This window comes from Entelurus aequoreus, linkage group LG26 (genome assembly GCF_033978785.1).
Source record: "Entelurus aequoreus isolate RoL-2023_Sb linkage group LG26, RoL_Eaeq_v1.1, whole genome shotgun sequence".
In the NCBI taxonomy this organism is placed as follows: Eukaryota; Metazoa; Chordata; class Actinopteri; order Syngnathiformes; family Syngnathidae; genus Entelurus; species Entelurus aequoreus.
The window spans coordinates 32,727,219-32,744,538 of NC_084756.1; the positions used below are offsets into that span (position 1 = coordinate 32,727,219).

Here is a 17,320-nt window from a genome sequence, read left to right on the forward strand (position 1 = left end):
ATTATGACTTTTGTCATAATTTTGCCAAGTCAAATCAGATTTGTATTATAATATTGTCAAAATGTTTACGTTTTCTGAGAAAACTGTGACTTTTGTCGGGTAAAATTACGACTCTTTTAATAAAATTGCCAACATTGCACAAATGTTCAGTTTTTCTTGTAAAATTTTGACTTGCGATCAGTAAAATGCCGACTTTTATTATAATACTGCCAAAATTCTAATTTTTTCTTGTGAAATGGTGACCTTTTTCTTGTGAAATTCCAACACATTTTTCACAACAAGCTTTTTTATGTTTTATTATTAATGTTGTAAATACAAATCTTTATATATCTAGAAAGGGTGGTCCTAAAGAGGTAGGCATTTTTTGCAGGTCTCGTGTGTGTGTGTGTGTGTGTGTGTGTGTGTGTGTGTGTGTGTGTGTGTGTGTGTGTGTGTGTGTGTGTGTGTGTGTGTGTGTGTGTGTGTGTGTGTGTGTGTGTGTGTGTGTGTGTGTGTGTGTGTGTGTGTGTGTGTGTGTGCGCGCGTGTGTGCGCATTGCAAAGAATTGGGTTAATGAAACAAACATGCACCCAGAGCCACTTGTATTTGGTGTACACACTAACTCAAGACTCACACACAAGTACACACAGCCAACTGACAGTTTAATAATATAGTGAAAAAAAACAACTAATTATTACAAACAGATCATTCCAAAAAAAATTATTTACACTGAAAACCAATCATTGGTTCTGTTCACAGTTACACAATGGTGCTGCTAATCTACATCTGTAGCCCCAGCTGTCCTAGACGGATGATAACATGGCAGCCAATTGGCACCAAACACCTCCCCATCTACCACAAAACATTTATTTATATTTATACACCAAACATTTATTTATATTAAAACACCAAACATTTATTTATATTTATACACCAAACATTCATACACCAAACATTGATAGATAAATAGATAGATAGATAGTACTTTATTGATTCCTTCAGGAAAGTTCCCTCAGGGGAAATTAAAATGTTTGTGGCATCGTCTTCAAAAAGACTTGAGGCTGTAATTGCTGCCAAAGGTGCATTGAGCAAAGGCTGTGAATACTTATCTACATGTGTTTTTTTTTATTTGTTTTTTTTATAAATTTGCTAAATAAAAATGAAAAAACTTTTAACATTGTCATGGTGGGGTATTGTGTGTAGAATTTTGAGGACAAAAATGAATTTGAGGAATAAAGCTGTAACATGACAAAATATGGAAAAAGTGAATGGCTGTGAATACTTTCCGGATGCACAACAAGCTTTTTTATGTTTTATTATTAAGGTTGTAAATACAAATCTTTATATATCTAGAAAGGTTCGTCCTAAAGAGGTAGGCATTTATTGATATTTATGCACCATACATTGATTTACAATTAAACACCAAACATTTATTTTTATTTATACACCAAACCTTTATTCATATTTATACACAGTTATTTATATTTATACACCTAACATTTATTTACATTTATATAGCAAACATTTATTTTTATTTATACATTAAACATTTATTTATACTTATACACCAAACATTTGTTTATATTTATACAACCAATATGTATTTACACATTTACACCAAATATTTATTTACATTTATACGCCAAACATTCATTTATATTTATACACCAAACAATTATATTCATACAACAAATATTGATTTACTTTTTTTCACCAAATATTTATTTACACTTGTACACCAAACATTTATTCATATTTACACACAGTTATTTATATTTACACACCTAACATTTATTTACATTTATACACCAAACATTTATTTTAATTTATACATTAAACATTTATTTACACTTACACACCAAACATTTATTTATATTTATACAACCAATATTTATTTACATTTTACACCAAATATTTGATTATATTTATACAACAAATATTTATTTACTTTTTTTTCACCAAATATTTATTTATATTTATATTACATTTATTTATATGTATACACCAAAGATGTATTTATATTTATACACCAAACGTTGATTTACATTCATACATTGTACATTTACAGTCGTGGTCAAAAGTTGACATACACTTGTAAAGAACATAATGTCATGGCTGTCTTCAGTTTCCAATCATTTCTACAACTCTTATTTTTTTTTGTGATAAAGTGATTGGAGCACATACTTGTTGGTCACAAAAAACATTCATGAAGTTTGGTTCTTTTATGAATTTATTATGGCTCTACTGAAAATGTGAGCAAATGTGAGGGTCAAAAGTATACATACATCAATGTTAATATTTGCTTACATGTCCCTTGGCAAGTTTACCTGCAATAAGGCACTTTTGGTAGCCATCCACAAGCTTCTGCTTGAATTTTTGACCATTCCTCTTGACAAAATTGGTGCAGTTCAGCTAAATGTGTTGGTTTTCTGACATGGACTTGTTTCTTCAGCATTGTCCACACGTTTAAGTCAAGACTTTGGGAAGGCCATTCTAAAACCTTCATTCTAGCCTGATTTAGCCATTCCTTTACCACTTTTGACGTGTGTTTGGGGTCATTGTCCTGTTGGAACACCCAACTGCGCCCAAGACCCAACCTCCGGGCTGATGATTTTAGCTTGTCCTGAAGAATTTGTAGGTAATCCTCCTTTTTTATTGTCCCATTTACTCTCTGTAAAGCACCATTTCCATTGGCAGCAAAACAGGCCCGTAGCATAATACTACCATCACCATGCTTGACGGTAGGCCTGGTGTTCCTGTGATTAAAGGTCTCACCTTTTCTCCTCCAAACATATTGCTGGGTTTTGTCAATTTTGTCAAGAGGAGTGGTCAAAATTCAAGCAGAAGCTTGTGGATGGCTACCAAAAGTGCCTTATTGCAGGTAAACTTGCCAAGGGACATGTAAGCAAATATTAACATTGATGTATGTATACTTTTGACCCAGCACATTTGCTCACATTTTCAGTAGACCCATAATAAATTCATAAAAGAACCAAACTTCATGAATGTTTTTTGTGACCAACAAGTATGTGCTCCACTCACTCTATCACAAAAAAATAAGACTTGTAGAAATTTTTGGAAACTCAAGACAGTCATGACATGATGTTCTTTACAAGTGTATGTAAACTTTTGACTACGACTGTATTTATATTTAGACACAAGGTGGGTGTCAAAACGGAAATTTCTAGTTTCTAGTATGAGTCAAATAATTGTTATTTAAGATACAAATTTGATGTGTTTTGAATGATGATTATCACTTTGAAGAAGAACAAATGAGATGTTTCCCACGTACTGTAGATGTCTTCTGGAGTCAGAGTGTCACCGTGGCAACCAGCCTGGTCAGTGGCTTTGGAGCTTTGACATGGAACAACAATGTCTGGCTGTCCAAGAACTCAGCCCATCAAACATCAGCAGGCAGGAAAGCAGAACGGTAAGAACACATCAGTTTGACTTACTTTTTACAGTGGCCTATAGTGTATTGTAAAAAAAATCATAAATATTATACTGGCTTGGTCAGATAGCTTAGCATAGTTAAGCACATTGAAAGTATAAAATGTTTAAAAGTTGTACATGATACACATTTAATGTTTAACATCCTTTCATTTATAAGAATGCAACCCTTGCTGGACAAAAACTGGACAGAGGATATTATTTTTATGTCATTTTGACAGTTTTCTACATTGTTTGTTAGCTAGCATGCTAGCTAGCATGCTAGGTAGTTTGTGAGTTAGCAAGCAATTAAATTCATGCTAATATGACAATCAGTGTCATCTTATTATTTTTTATTTTTGAAATGTTTTTACTTAGACTTAGACTTAGACAAACTTTATTGATCCACAAGAGAAATTGTTCCACACAGTAGCTCAGTTCCAAAGGATGGAAAGGATACGGATGGAAAGGATAATGCACACGAGGGCACAAAATGAGGGTGAAAACCAAAGGTATAAAGTAGACTAAAAATGTACCGTATTAGCAATATGAAATATAACATGTATGCAATATTTACATATTATATATACAGTATATAATATATACTGATATATTATATTAAAAGTTAAAGTTAAAGTCCCAACGATAGTCACACACACACTAAGTGTGGTGAAATTACCCTCTGCATTTGACCCATCCCCATGTTCACCCCCTGGGAGGTGAGGGGAGCAGTGAGCAGCAGCGGTGGTTGCGCTCGGGAATCATTTTGGTGATTCAACCCCTAATTCCAACCCTTGATGCTGAGTGCCAAGCAGAGAGGCAACGGGTCCCATTTGTATAGTCTTTGGTATGACTCGGCCGGGGTTTGAACTCACCACCTTCCAGTCTCAGGGTGGAAACGCTAACCACAAGGCCACTGAGCAGGTCTAATTATTATATTATATAATATTTGTATATAATATATACAATATTTAACAAATCCTGATTACCGTGTACAATATTACAGTATTTGTTACAGGGTAACAAATACTAATCATACCAAATCCCCCCCAAATCCTCCACACGACACCTACGCTCCGGACAGACTAACCTCCTCCAACCTCGGAGGACAAAGATAAGAACAATGTGTGGAACGCTCTCCCTGACCACCTGAGGGCACCACAGACTGTGAATGCTTTTAAAAAAGGCTTAAAAACCCTTCTTTTTTTTAAAAAAGCATTTTTTTAGATATATGCGTGCTAGTTCTAGTTTTTATTTTTATTTATTTGTATTATCTTTTTTTTTTTTTTTTAATACACTGTAGCACTTTGAGGTTGTTTGCTCAATGTAAAGTGATTTTTACAAATAAAATCTATTATTATTATTGTTATTATTATCTCAGTTTTTTTTCATTTGTTGGGCACAATATTTGTGGATAACCAGGAAGGACAGTGCAGGAAAACATGAGACATATTTTTTGCAATATTTCTCTGCAAAAACTGAAAGTTAGAATAGAAAACCAAGGCGTAAGTGCATCGAGGTATAGCGCACTTTCAAAGGTGAATACACTGCTAACCTGATCTCTCCGCAGGTGTTTTTGTCAGTTCCCGAACTTCCAGCTTTAGAAAAGGGCGAGTCCTACTCCTGTGTCTTCCATGGCGTCCGTAGTCCTGCCACGGTCACTGGGAGCGGCGTCACCTGCTTGTCTCCACACACCAGCCAAGTCCCCATGGTGCCTCCAGGACAAGGTGAGCTTTTTTTCCCCTCTGTTTGTAAACTCATTGGTAAAAAAAATCCCTCATGCTGACTGTGTAGCAGTCCTTCTTAAAGGCCTACTGAAAGCCACTACTACCGACCACGCAGTCTGATAGTTTATATATCAATGATGAAATCTTAACATTATAACACATGCCAATACGGCCGGGTTAACTTATAAAGTGACATTTTAAATTTGCCGCTAAACTTCCGGTTCGAAACGCCTCTGCGGATGACGTATGCGCGTGACGTAGCCCGGCGAACACGGGTATGCCTTCCACATTGAAGCCGATACGAAAAAGCCCTGTTTTCATTTCATAATTCCACAGTATTCTGGACATCTGTGTTCGTGAATCTGTTTCAATCATGTTCATTGCATTATGGAGAAGGAAGCCAAGCAAGCAAAGAAGAAAGTTGTCGGTGCGAAATGGACGTATTTTTCGAACGTAGTCAGCCACAACAGTACACAGCCGGCGCTTCTTTGTTTACATTCCCGAAAGATGCAGTCAAGATGGAAGAACTCGGATAACAGAGACTCTAACCAGGAGGACTTTTGATTTGGATACACAGACGCCTGTAGAGAACTGGGACAACACAGACTCTTACCAGGATTACTTTGATTTGGATGACAAAGACGCAGACGTGCTACTGTGAGTATGCAGCTTTGGCTTTTTTTTGCGTATGTACGTAACTTTTTTAAAATATATAAGCTTTATGAACCTTGGGTTAGGTGAACGGTCTTTTGGGCTGAGTGATTGTGTGTGTTGATCATGTGTTTGAATTGTATTGGCGTGTTCTATGGAGCTAGGAGCTAGCAGAGGAGCTAGCATAACACATACCGTACCTACGTGCGCGTCACGTACGTAACTTTTTAAAAATATATAAGCTTTATGAACCTTGGGTTAGGTGAACGGTCTTTTGGGCTGAGTGATTGTGTGTGTTGATCGGGTGTTTGAATTGTATTGGCGTGTTCTATGGAGCTAGGAGCTAGCAGAGGAGCTAGGAGCTAGCATAACAAACACGCAGGTGTTATTATGCAGGATTAATTTGTGGCATATTAAATATAAGCCTGGTTGTGTTGTGGCTAATAGAGTATATATATGTCTTGTGTTTATTTACTGTTGTAGTCATTCCCAGCTGAATATCAGGTACCGTGAGTATGCAGCCTTGGCTGCTAAACATTCGATAACTTGACCGTATGTGCGCGTCACGTACGTAACTTTTTAAAAATATATAAGCTTTATGAACCTTGGGTTAGGTAAACGGTCTTTTGGGCTGAGTGATGGTGTGTGTTGATCAGGTGTTTGAATTGTATTGGCGTGTTCTATGGAGCTAGGAGCTAGCAGAGGAGCTAGGAGCTAGCATAACAAACACGCAGGTGTTTTTATGCAGGATTAATTTGTGGCATATTAAATATAAGCCTGGTTGTGTTGTGGCTAATAGAGTATATATATGTCTTGTGTTTATTTACTGTTGTAGTCATTCCCAGCTGAATATCAGGTCACCCCCGGCTCTCACAGCATCTTCCCTATCTGAATAGCTTCAACTCCCCACTAGTCCTTCACTTGCACTTTACTCATCCACAAATCTTTCATCCTCGCTCAAATTAATGGGGAAATTGTCGCTTTCTCGGTCCGAATCTCTCTCACTTCATGCGGCCATCATTGTAAACAATAGGGAACTTTGCGTATATGTTCAACTGACTACGTCACGCTACTTCCGGTAGGGGCAAGCCTTTTTTTTATCAGATACCAAAAGTTGCAATCTTTATCGTCGTTGTTCTATACTAAATCCTTTCAGCAAAAATATGGCAATATCGCGAAATGATCAAGTATGACACATAGAATAGATCTGCTATCCCCGTTTGAATAAAAAAAATTCATTTCAGTAGGCCTTTAAGGGAGACTCAAATATGTCAAAACATTCACACCAAATTTCATCTATTTATTTAACTTCTTCGTCTCCAGATTTTGGCGCGCTCTACCTTCCACGTTTCACCCGATGCAAACCGTTCCAACTTCAAACTATTCAAGAATCGCGGGCTTTCCCTTGACAAAAATTCCCAGATTTCCCAGAATTTCAGGTTTTTCGGGACATTTTTCCCGTTCAAAATGAATTGGCCATTTTTCAAACGTCCACCATTTCCACATTTTTCAACCGATTCAAACCATTCCACTTTCAACACATTCCACCAACCCGGAAATTCAAACTACCCTTTTTTACAAGTTCAAAAAAATTCCAGGATTTTCCAGAATTCCTGGTTTTCCAAAGCCCTATTTCCACCCTTTTTTCTGGCGACTACTCCTCCCACATTTTCAACGCATTTCAACCGTTCAACCGTCAAAACATTCCTCTTAATCAGGACAAAAAACAAAGTTGTTTTTTGAACTGGAAAAATTCCTCTTTTTCCCAAAATTCCAGGAATTCCGTAATACCATTTCTCAATTCAACATGTTACTACTTCAACATTTCTCAACCGATTTGAAAAAATTCAACACCAACCATTTCAATTCATTCAGACTATTCAGTTTTTTTTTTACCATTTAAAAAAAATTCCAGCTTTTACCGAAATTCCCCAAAAATGTTGAAATTCCCATTTAAACAAATGGGACATTCTTCAAAGTTCCACAATTCCCAAATGTTTCATCTGATTCAAACCGTTCCAACTCCAAAAAATGCAGCCGGTTCAAAATTGTGTGCTCTCCTTCAACAATTTTTAAAAATTCCCGGATTTCCAAAAATTCCCAGTTTTCAGGGACATTTTCCCCATTCAAAATAAATTGTCCATTTTTTAAACTTCCACAATTCGCACATTTTTCAACCTATTCAAACCATTCCACTTTCAACACATTTCACCATCCTGGAAATGTATACTACCCTTTTTTCCAAGTTCAAAAAAATCCCAGGATTTTCCAGAATTCCTGGTTTGCCAAAGCCCTATTTCCACCCTTTTTTCTGGCGACTACTCCTCCCACATTTTCAACGCATTTCAACCGTTTAACCGTCAAAACATTCCTCTTAATCAGGACAAAAAACAAAGTTGTTTTTTGAACTGGAAAAATTCCTGTTTTTCCCAAAATTCCAGGAATTCCGTAATACCATTTCTCAATTCAACGTGTTACTACTTCAACATTTCTCAACCGATTTGAAAAAATTCAACACCAACCATTTCAATTCATTCAGACTATTCAGTTTTTTTTTTACCATTTAAAAAAAATTCCAGCTTTTACCGAAATTCCCAAAAAATGTTGAAATTCCCATTTAAACAAATGGGACATTCTTCAAAGTTCCACAATTCCCAAATGTTTCATCTGATTCAAACCGTTCCAACTCCAAAAAATGCAGCCGGTTCAAAATTGTGTGCTCTCCTTCAACAATTTTAAAAAATTCCCGGATTTCCAAGAATTCCCAGTTTTCAGGGACATTTTCCCCATTCAAAATAAATTGTCCATTTTTCAACCTATTCAAACCATTCCACTTTCAACACATTTCACCATCCTGGAAATGTATACTACCCTTTTTTCCAAGTTCAAAAAAATCCCAGGATTTTCCAGAATTCCTGGTTTGCCAAAGCCCTATTTCCACCCTTTTTTCTGGCGACTACTCCTCCCACATTTTCAACGCATTTCAACCGTTCAACCGTAAAAACATTCCTCTTAATCAGGACAAAAAACAAAGTTGTTTTTTGAACTGGAAAATTTCCCGGTTTTTCCAAAATTCCAGGAATTCCTTAATACCATTTCTCAATTCAACATGTTACTACTTCAACATTTCTCGACCAATTGAAAAAATTTCAACACCAACCATTTCAACTCATTCAGACTATTCAGGTTGTTTTTTTTACCATTTTCGTAAAAAATCCAGCGTTTACCGAAATTCCCCCAAAAAATTTAAATTCCCATTTAAACAAATGGGACATTCTTCAAAGTTCCACAATTCTCAAATATTTCATCTGATTCAAACCGTTCCAACTCCAAAAAAATGCAGCCGGTTCAAAATTGTCTGCTCTCCTTCAACAATTTTTAAAAATTCCCGGATTTCCAAGAATTCCCAGTTTTCAGGGACATTTTCCCCATTCAAAATAAATTTTAAATTTTTTCAACCTATCCAAACCATTCCAACATCAACACATTCCACTTATCCAACTAACACTTTCCCAAGTTCCAAACCAAATTCAATTTTTCCTGGAAATTCAAACTCTTCAACTTTCAAATCATTCCAACATTCAAACTATTCTTACATTCATACTGAAGTCTGTCAGCATTTCAGTATAACTTCAGCATTGGAGCATTCACACGTAATTCCTTCAGGAATTGCCTCATCTAGTTCAACTTCAACTTCTTCTTCTTCTCCAGATTTTGGCGCTCTCTACCTTCCACATTTTTCACCCGATTCAAACCGTTCCAACTTCAAACTGTTCAGCCTATTCGGGAATCGCGGGCTTTCCCTTGACAAATTCAAAAAATTCCCAGAATTCCAGGTTTTCCGGGACATTTTTCCCATTCAAAATTAATTGGCCATTTTTCAAACGTCCACCATTTCCACATTTTTCAACCGATTCACACCATTCCACCTTCAACACAGTCCACCATCCTGGAAATTCAAACTACTTTTTTTCCAAGTTCCAAAAAATGTCAGGATTTTCCAGAATTCCTGGTTTTCCAAAGCCCTACTTCCACCCTTTTTTCTGGCGACTACTCCCACATTTTCAACGCATTTGAACCGTTCAACCGTCAAAACATTTCTCTTAATAAGGACAAAAAATGAAGTTGTTTTTTGAACTGAAAAAATTCCCGGTTTTCCCGAAATTTTGTAATACCATTTCTCAATTAAAAATGTTACTACTTCAAAATTTCTCTACAAATTTGAAAAATTCCAACACCAACCATTTCAACTCATTCAAACCATTCAAGTTTTATACCATTATCAAAAAAATTCCCGCTTTTCCCGAAATTCCCAAATTTTTGGGAAATTCCCATTGAAGTCAATGGGACATTCTTCAAACTTCCTCAACTCCCACATTTTTAATCTGATTCCAACTATTCCAACTTCAAAATATTCAGCCTGTTTGGGAATTGTGTGCTTTTCTTCAATAATTCTAAAAAAAAATTCCAGGATTTCAGTTCAACTTCAGCATTGGAGCATTCACATGCAATTCCTGAAGGAATTGTCTCATCTAGTTTGTCTATAAAATTATTATAAGTACACCTCTGCATAATATTGCATCCGTATTAACATTACAGAAAACAACACCGCTATTTCCTTGTCTCCCAACGTAGTCTCAGTGAAGTCAAGTGCTACATACGCTTCGTTTATATTTAAGGTCCTAACATGTTAACTGTTAACATTTTAGCCATTCCCTTCTTATACCCACTGTACATGTTTATTGCTTTGACATTTCTTTACCAATTCAAACCATTCTGACGTCAAAGTGTTCGGTTCATTCGGGACATGGTGGTACTTTCATGTTGCCAAATCTCACACTTTTTTCAGTCATTACACTTTTTCCTTACAACATTTCAGCCGACTTTCAGCTCTCCAGCATCCACGCCCAGTTTTTTCAACAAGCTGCATTGTCTACTTGTGGATTGCTGTTGAACATGTTGTGAAGTTATTGTAATACCACAACTCTTAAAATTAGAAAGATGCTATCAGTTAGTTACCAGAACATTGTTTTGTTTATTGACAAGGACAAAATAATTTTTTTTTTTTTTTTTTTACTAAACTGGATGAAGCGTGAGTCGAATTTAAAAACCTTATCTTAAAAACCTGATCATATTATGTTAGTAAGTATGTTTGCGTGCGCACTCTTACCATACAAACACATAATCCAATCCATGTTTCCATGAATCTAGGCCAACCTAATCTGTTTAACTAAACTAAACGACTCAGGCTACCACAGTAATCCCGATTTGATGTCTTCTAGTAACTCTCTGCTTCGATATGAACTTTGCTTGTTCACCTGAGCTGGTGATTGTGTCGTATTCAAATTTGCTGCTAATCCTGAATGAATAGTAAAGGTACACGTGTTGTACGTACAGTATGCATGAAAATGTGTCTTTTCCACCACAAATAATACAATTACTCAGACATTTACAATTTATTAACTATCTACACAACAAGTAATACAATTATTCAGTTACAATCTACTATGTACACAATAAATAATACAATTACAGTGTAACCTCAATTTATTAACTTAATCGGTTCTTGGACCTAGTTGGTAAATCAAGGTTCCACTGTACTCAGGCAGTTAACATTTACTGTGTACTTAACTAGTGTTATCCGGATACCAATATTTTGGTACCGGTACCAAAATGTATTTTGATACTTTTTGGTATTTTTCGATACTTTTCTAAATAAAGGGGACCACAAAAAAATTGCATTATTGGCTTTATTTTAACAACAAATCTTAGGGTACATTAAACATATGTTTCTTATTGAAAGTTTGTCCTTAAATAAAATAGTGAACATACTAGACAACTTGTCTTTTAGTAGTAAGTAAACAAAAAAAGGCTCCTAATTAGTCTGCTGACGTATGCAGTAACATATTGTGTCATTTATCATTCTATTATTTTGTCAACATTATTAAGGACAAGTGGTAGAAAAGGAAATATTAATCTACTTGTTCATTTACTGTTAATATCTGCTTACTTTCTCTTTTAACATGTTCTATCTACACTTCTGTTAAAATGTAATAATCACGTATTCTTCTGTTGTTTGGATACTTTACATTAGTTTTGGATGATACCACAAATTTGGGTATCAATCCGATACCAAGTAGTTACAGGATCATACATTGGTCATATTCAAAGTCCTCATGTGTCCAGGGACATATTTACTGAGTTTAGAAACATAAAATACATTTTAAAAAAACGAAAGAAGATGTTGTGATGATAAAAAATATCGATGTAATCATAGTAGTATCGACTAGATAGGCTCCTGTACTTGGTATCATTACAGTGGATGTTAAGTGTAGATCCACCCATGGCGTTTGTTTACATTGTGATGCCGGTGAGCTACGGTGTGTAGTGAAGCATGTTTAGATATTCCTCGTCCTCCAGTGATAATAATACTTGTGAGAAACTTACTATTTGTCGCCATGGAGGTGAGCATTAGTGATTTAGAAGTAGCTACAACACTGCAGACTGCATGCATCCATTCTCCCTTTTCTGTCTACACACTGTGTCTGCTTGTGTGCGTGTGTGTGTGTGTGTGTGTGTGTGTGTGTGTGTGTGTGTGTGTGTGTGTGTGTGTGTGTGTGTGTGTGTGTGTGTGTGTGTGTGTGTGTGTGTGTGTGTGTGTGTGTGTGTGTGTGTGTGTGTGTGTGTGTGTGTGTGTGTGTGTGTGTGTGTGTGTGTGTGTGTGTGTGCTGCCGAACGTGCTCCTCTGCTTGTAAAACCAGCAATGTCACGACGACGGGGGGCGGGGGAGTGGGGGACTGGAACCCTTTAGAGGCGGTATAGTACCGAATATGATTCATTGGTATCGCGGTACTATACTAATACCGGTATACCGTACAACCCTATACTCAACAAATAGTATAGTTACTATTGTAGTTACCATTTACTATGAACAAAACACATCCTCGATCACAAGTTTTGTTTTGTGTGACGGGTTTACACCATTTAAAGACTGCTATGCAGCACAAGTGGAGAAAAGCGCCAAAATGCTGCGCTAACTTAAACATCCCTTTTACAAACCTTGCAGTTATTTCCCACTTTCAGAAGTCAACACGTTCAGCCTCGCCAAATATTTTCAAACTGTGTTAACGTTGTGTCAGTGCCGTGCTGTTCATTTTTGTAGCACTTTTTCAATGACTATTGTGCTCCGTGCAGATTTTGTCCGGGTTCCCTTGTCTCTTCGTTTTGGGGACATCACGGTGGCAGAAAGAGATTTCACCTTCTACGACTGCTCGGCTGTGAAGCAGCTCTCGGGCAGCATGCTGTGAGTAAACACCTATTCATTCGTCATCTCCTTCATTCACTTACAGCATTTTCAATCCAGCTTTTGCTTTCATCTAATGTGAAGGATTATTTTTGACGTATCACAATGGATTATTATAATCCCCACTTCTACCATCCTAGTCACGTCCGTTGGGTCCTTGGGCAAGACACTTCACCCTTGCTCCTGATGGGTGCTGGTAGCACCTTGCATGGCAGCTCCCTCCATCAGTGTGTGAATGTGTGTGTGAATGGGTGAATGTGGAAATAGTGTCAAAGCGCTTTGAGTACCTTGAAGGTAGAAAAGCGCTATACAAGTACAACCCATTTATCATTTATTTATCATTATTACACAACAGTAATCCATTCCAACATCCTGTCTTCTCTCACTGAAGTCTTGACAACACCTTTCTACTCACTTTTAATTTGCAGCTGTCATGGGTGTGTTCTGAGCCAGTGGGGATGTAACTGGTGTGTTCACCAGCACATATGTACCCATAAGTCCACCTGTGAGGAGGGCGTCATCATCTACAACCAGCATGTAAGTTGTGCCATCAAATATTAATGCAGCAAGGAAAGAACACAATAGATAATTGTGACGGTTTTTCATACAGTGGGGGAAATACCGTATTTTCTGGACCATAGGACGCACCGGATTATAAGGCGCACTGTCGATGAATGGTCTATTGTTGATCTGTTTTAATATATAGGGCGCATTAAAGGAGTCATATTATTATTATTTTTTTCTAAATGTAAAACACTTCCTTGTGGTCTACATAACATGTAATGGTGGTTTTACAGATCATCTTCAAGTCGCTTTCTGACAGTCGCTTCAGGATACCGCCGTTTTGTGGGCGGTCTTATTTACGTGGCTCACCTTCGACAGCGTCTTCTCCCCGTCATCTTTGTTGTAGCGGTGTAGCGTGCAAGGACGGGAGTGGAAGAAGTGTCAAAAGATGGAGCTAACTGTTTTAATGACATTCAGACTTTACTTCAATCAATAACGGAGCAGCATCTCCTCATCCGGAAACAACAACGCCGGAAACGTGTCCCATGAAAAACCATCCGACCTGTCCAATCAAATAACTAAAGTTCTCCGGGTGAATAATGTAAACTCACTACACCGGTATGTTTTAGTGCTTTCATGGCGAGTTTACTGACAGATATAAGTAAGAACTTTACACTACTTTATATTAGAAATGGCAACAGCGGAGGATGAATGTCCCATAACAAGAAGATAAACAAAAAGAAGAAGCTTATCGACTACGGTGTTGGCACGAACTACAAAGGCGGACGCGCGCAATTTTTCCGGATTTATGCAGATCCCAAATATAGATCAGTAGGTACCAGAAGGTAAGAAAAGTTGGTTTTGCATAATATTGCAAAACAAAACGCCAGATAATATGTCTTACCTTATACACACGCCATAATAATACTCCAAACGGTGCAGTCTACACGTACACACTTATCATTACACCATCTACCAAATAAAATAGCTTTGAGGTGGTTAAGCAAAACCAGAATTATTTCCTACATTAGGCGCAACGGGTTATAAGGCGCACTGTCGAGTGTTGAGGGAAAAAAATGATTTTAAGTGCGCCTTATGGTACGGAAAATACGGTACTTCAGCCATTTCTCTGCCTCCAAACACAGTTGGTGGCCTTTTGTCAATCCATCAAGTGTCAGTGTAGAGGTTTGAATGAAGAGTGTGTTTGTGCGTTGATATGGGTACATAATCTGTTACCTTTTTAGCACCAACCAAATCCCGCCTGTCCTACCAAGCACTGATCCACGTAAAATCCATGGGTGCCGTGTTTTGGTACCTAGGTTGCGCATGACGTCACGCCCGATCGCCGACTCCAGGGCTCTAATTAAACCACGGAAACTGCGACAAAAACCGCGACTGCCCTCGTCGTAAGCTCTAAAATATTTACCAACATTTGCGGCAAGAACATGCCGTGACCGCCCTTGACTGTTTACTTGTTAATGGACGAGGGATGTAACAATAAACAGTATAATGATAATTTGCGATAAAATTCCAGACGGTTAGTAATATCGTCTAATTTTTTAATTACCGAAAAACTTAATTTATAAATGCATTTTAAGCAACAGGAAGTCAGGCGCATGCGCACTGGCGTCGTTTGGCTTGATTATCATAGCGGACAAGCTACACAGACTTTGCTTCGGATATTTTCCCTCGGAGTAAACGGAGCCAAGCGCTTGGTTTAACGTCATTTTCCCTCGCTTCCCGCCGTGTGTTTAAGAGCGCACTGCTGTGTTTAGATGGAGACAGGACATCAAATTCTGCTTAGGGCCACAATTTAGCCGAGAACTATGAATAGAAAATTTAAATAAATGGAGTGAACACTCTTGTCTGTCTCCACAATCTTTGTCTCCGCCAGCATACACACACACAAGCTTAAACGTACGCTAACGTACTAGAAATGATCAACGTCCGGCTCAAAATGTAATCACTTGTTTATCCCATTTCTGACTTCTTCTGAATGTGACATGAAAATCTGCCCATACATTTTTGGAGTTATTTTGCTAACTAACTAAAAATGATGCTGAAAAAGGATGTAAAGTGGATGTCTTTGTGAGGGAGTACATTTCCCCCACTGTATGTTTCATCAACAAATAAGTTCCATCTGTGGCCATCACAAAGTAACACCCGCTCACACAACTCTAAGGATTAAGCTTCAATTTGTGTTAAGTTCAATTCCATTTGTGTTGCTTGTTTCTTTTAGTCTTTTACTTTCGTTTTTGTCTTACCCTCTTCCCATGACCCCCTCCCACCCCCACCACCACCCTACCACTTCACAGTTTAAACTCCCCACCTCAGCCCCGCCCACTGCAAAAACGGTTAAAGTTAACACAACCCCCTCCACCACCACCACCACCACGGCAATGCCAACAACAACCACGACAATCTCCACGGTAGCTCCCACAACAACAACTGCGACTGTTGCCACGACGACAACTACAACTCCTGCATTGACCACTCAGGAGCTGACGACCCTTCCTCAAATCACCACAAACCCCACCCCCATCAACCCTCAGCTTTCTAGCACCCTGGCAATCACCGAACCCGCACCGTTGACGTTTCCACCTGCAGACACCAGCACCACCGGGAAGGATGTGGGGGAGGTGGAGTTCATCACCCAAAGTATGCTGAAGGATGCCCAGGTCACAGCAAGTGCAGATCTGGCGCCGGTCACCACTGGTGTGGATCTGAAGCCTGTAATGCCTCTGGTGATCCCAACTTCAGACCCTTTGGAGGTGACCACAGACTTACCTAACACTCGGGAACCTGACGGAACATGGACATCAGTATATCTGCTCACCCCAACCTGGTCCAGCTCCTCTTTGCCTACACCCTTTTCCCCAGCTATCTCGGAGTCATCCCTCTCCCTGGATCCCACCCAAGCACCGACTCCAGTACCCCCGCTAGACTCTCAGACCAAGTCTCAAAGCAAGGACACAGAGTCTGATGTGCTCGGGTCAGAGGAGGAAGACAACATGCCCGCTGTCTTGGCAGAAAACGACACAGCCACTTTTTCAGCTGCCACCGTGCTCTCAGGCGACGGTGAGGTGGATCATGCATCCCCAGCTTACCACCACTTGGTGGACACTGAGCTCGACTACCAGTATGATTCAGCCGACGCCTTCCTCCCGGTGAGTTGAGGCATTCAGGCACTGTCCTCGTCCTTCTTGTACTACTCCACTTCTTTGCACACCTGATTGGACTCTTCTCCTGTTGGACCTACTGAGTCTTCCCTTATTTTCCTCCTTTCCTATTCTTTTTTGTTATTCATGTTTTCATAGACAGATTAATGTACGTGTGCCTTTCTAAGTGTTTCGCTTTCCACTCTTTGCTAACAAATTACTTGTACTTTTTGGGAGTAAACTGTTTTCAGATCCTAGGATCTCATCTCTGCTATCTGTGGATGATGTGGTCCTGATGGCCTCATCAAGCTGTGACTTTCAGTGTTCACTAGGCCAGTTCGAAGCTCCCGGAATCAGATTATATATATATAACAAATCTCAATTACCATGTACAATATTACAGTAAATGTTACAGCTGCAGCAAAAAAGGGCAGCATAAAATAGAGAGTAAATCCAGCAGAAAATACACATTATAAACAAAGAGAGGTAGCTAACATAGAAGCAGTCAGGTAATAGACAGATATCATCTATTGCTGTGTGGCGAGTAATTATACAGCTGGATGGAGTGC

General features: G+C 38.3%; 1 protein-coding gene across 4 annotated transcripts in view; it reads left to right on the plus strand.

The window, feature by feature from the left end:
- The window catches only part of plxnb1b (plexin b1b), a 198,064-nt gene that overhangs the window by 125,372 nt on the left and 55,372 nt on the right, over window positions 1-17,320 (plus strand). For all 4 annotated transcript variants that reach the window (XM_062037858.1, XM_062037861.1, XM_062037859.1 and 1 more), the window contains 5 exons: window positions 3,277-3,409; window positions 4,979-5,135; window positions 12,981-13,089; window positions 13,518-13,626; window positions 15,909-16,760. In XM_062037858.1, the coding sequence (XP_061893842.1) occupies window positions 3,277-3,409; window positions 4,979-5,135; window positions 12,981-13,089; window positions 13,518-13,626; window positions 15,909-16,760 (1,360 nt within the window). The remainder of the gene's footprint in view (window positions 1-3,276; window positions 3,410-4,978; window positions 5,136-12,980; window positions 13,090-13,517; window positions 13,627-15,908; window positions 16,761-17,320) is intronic.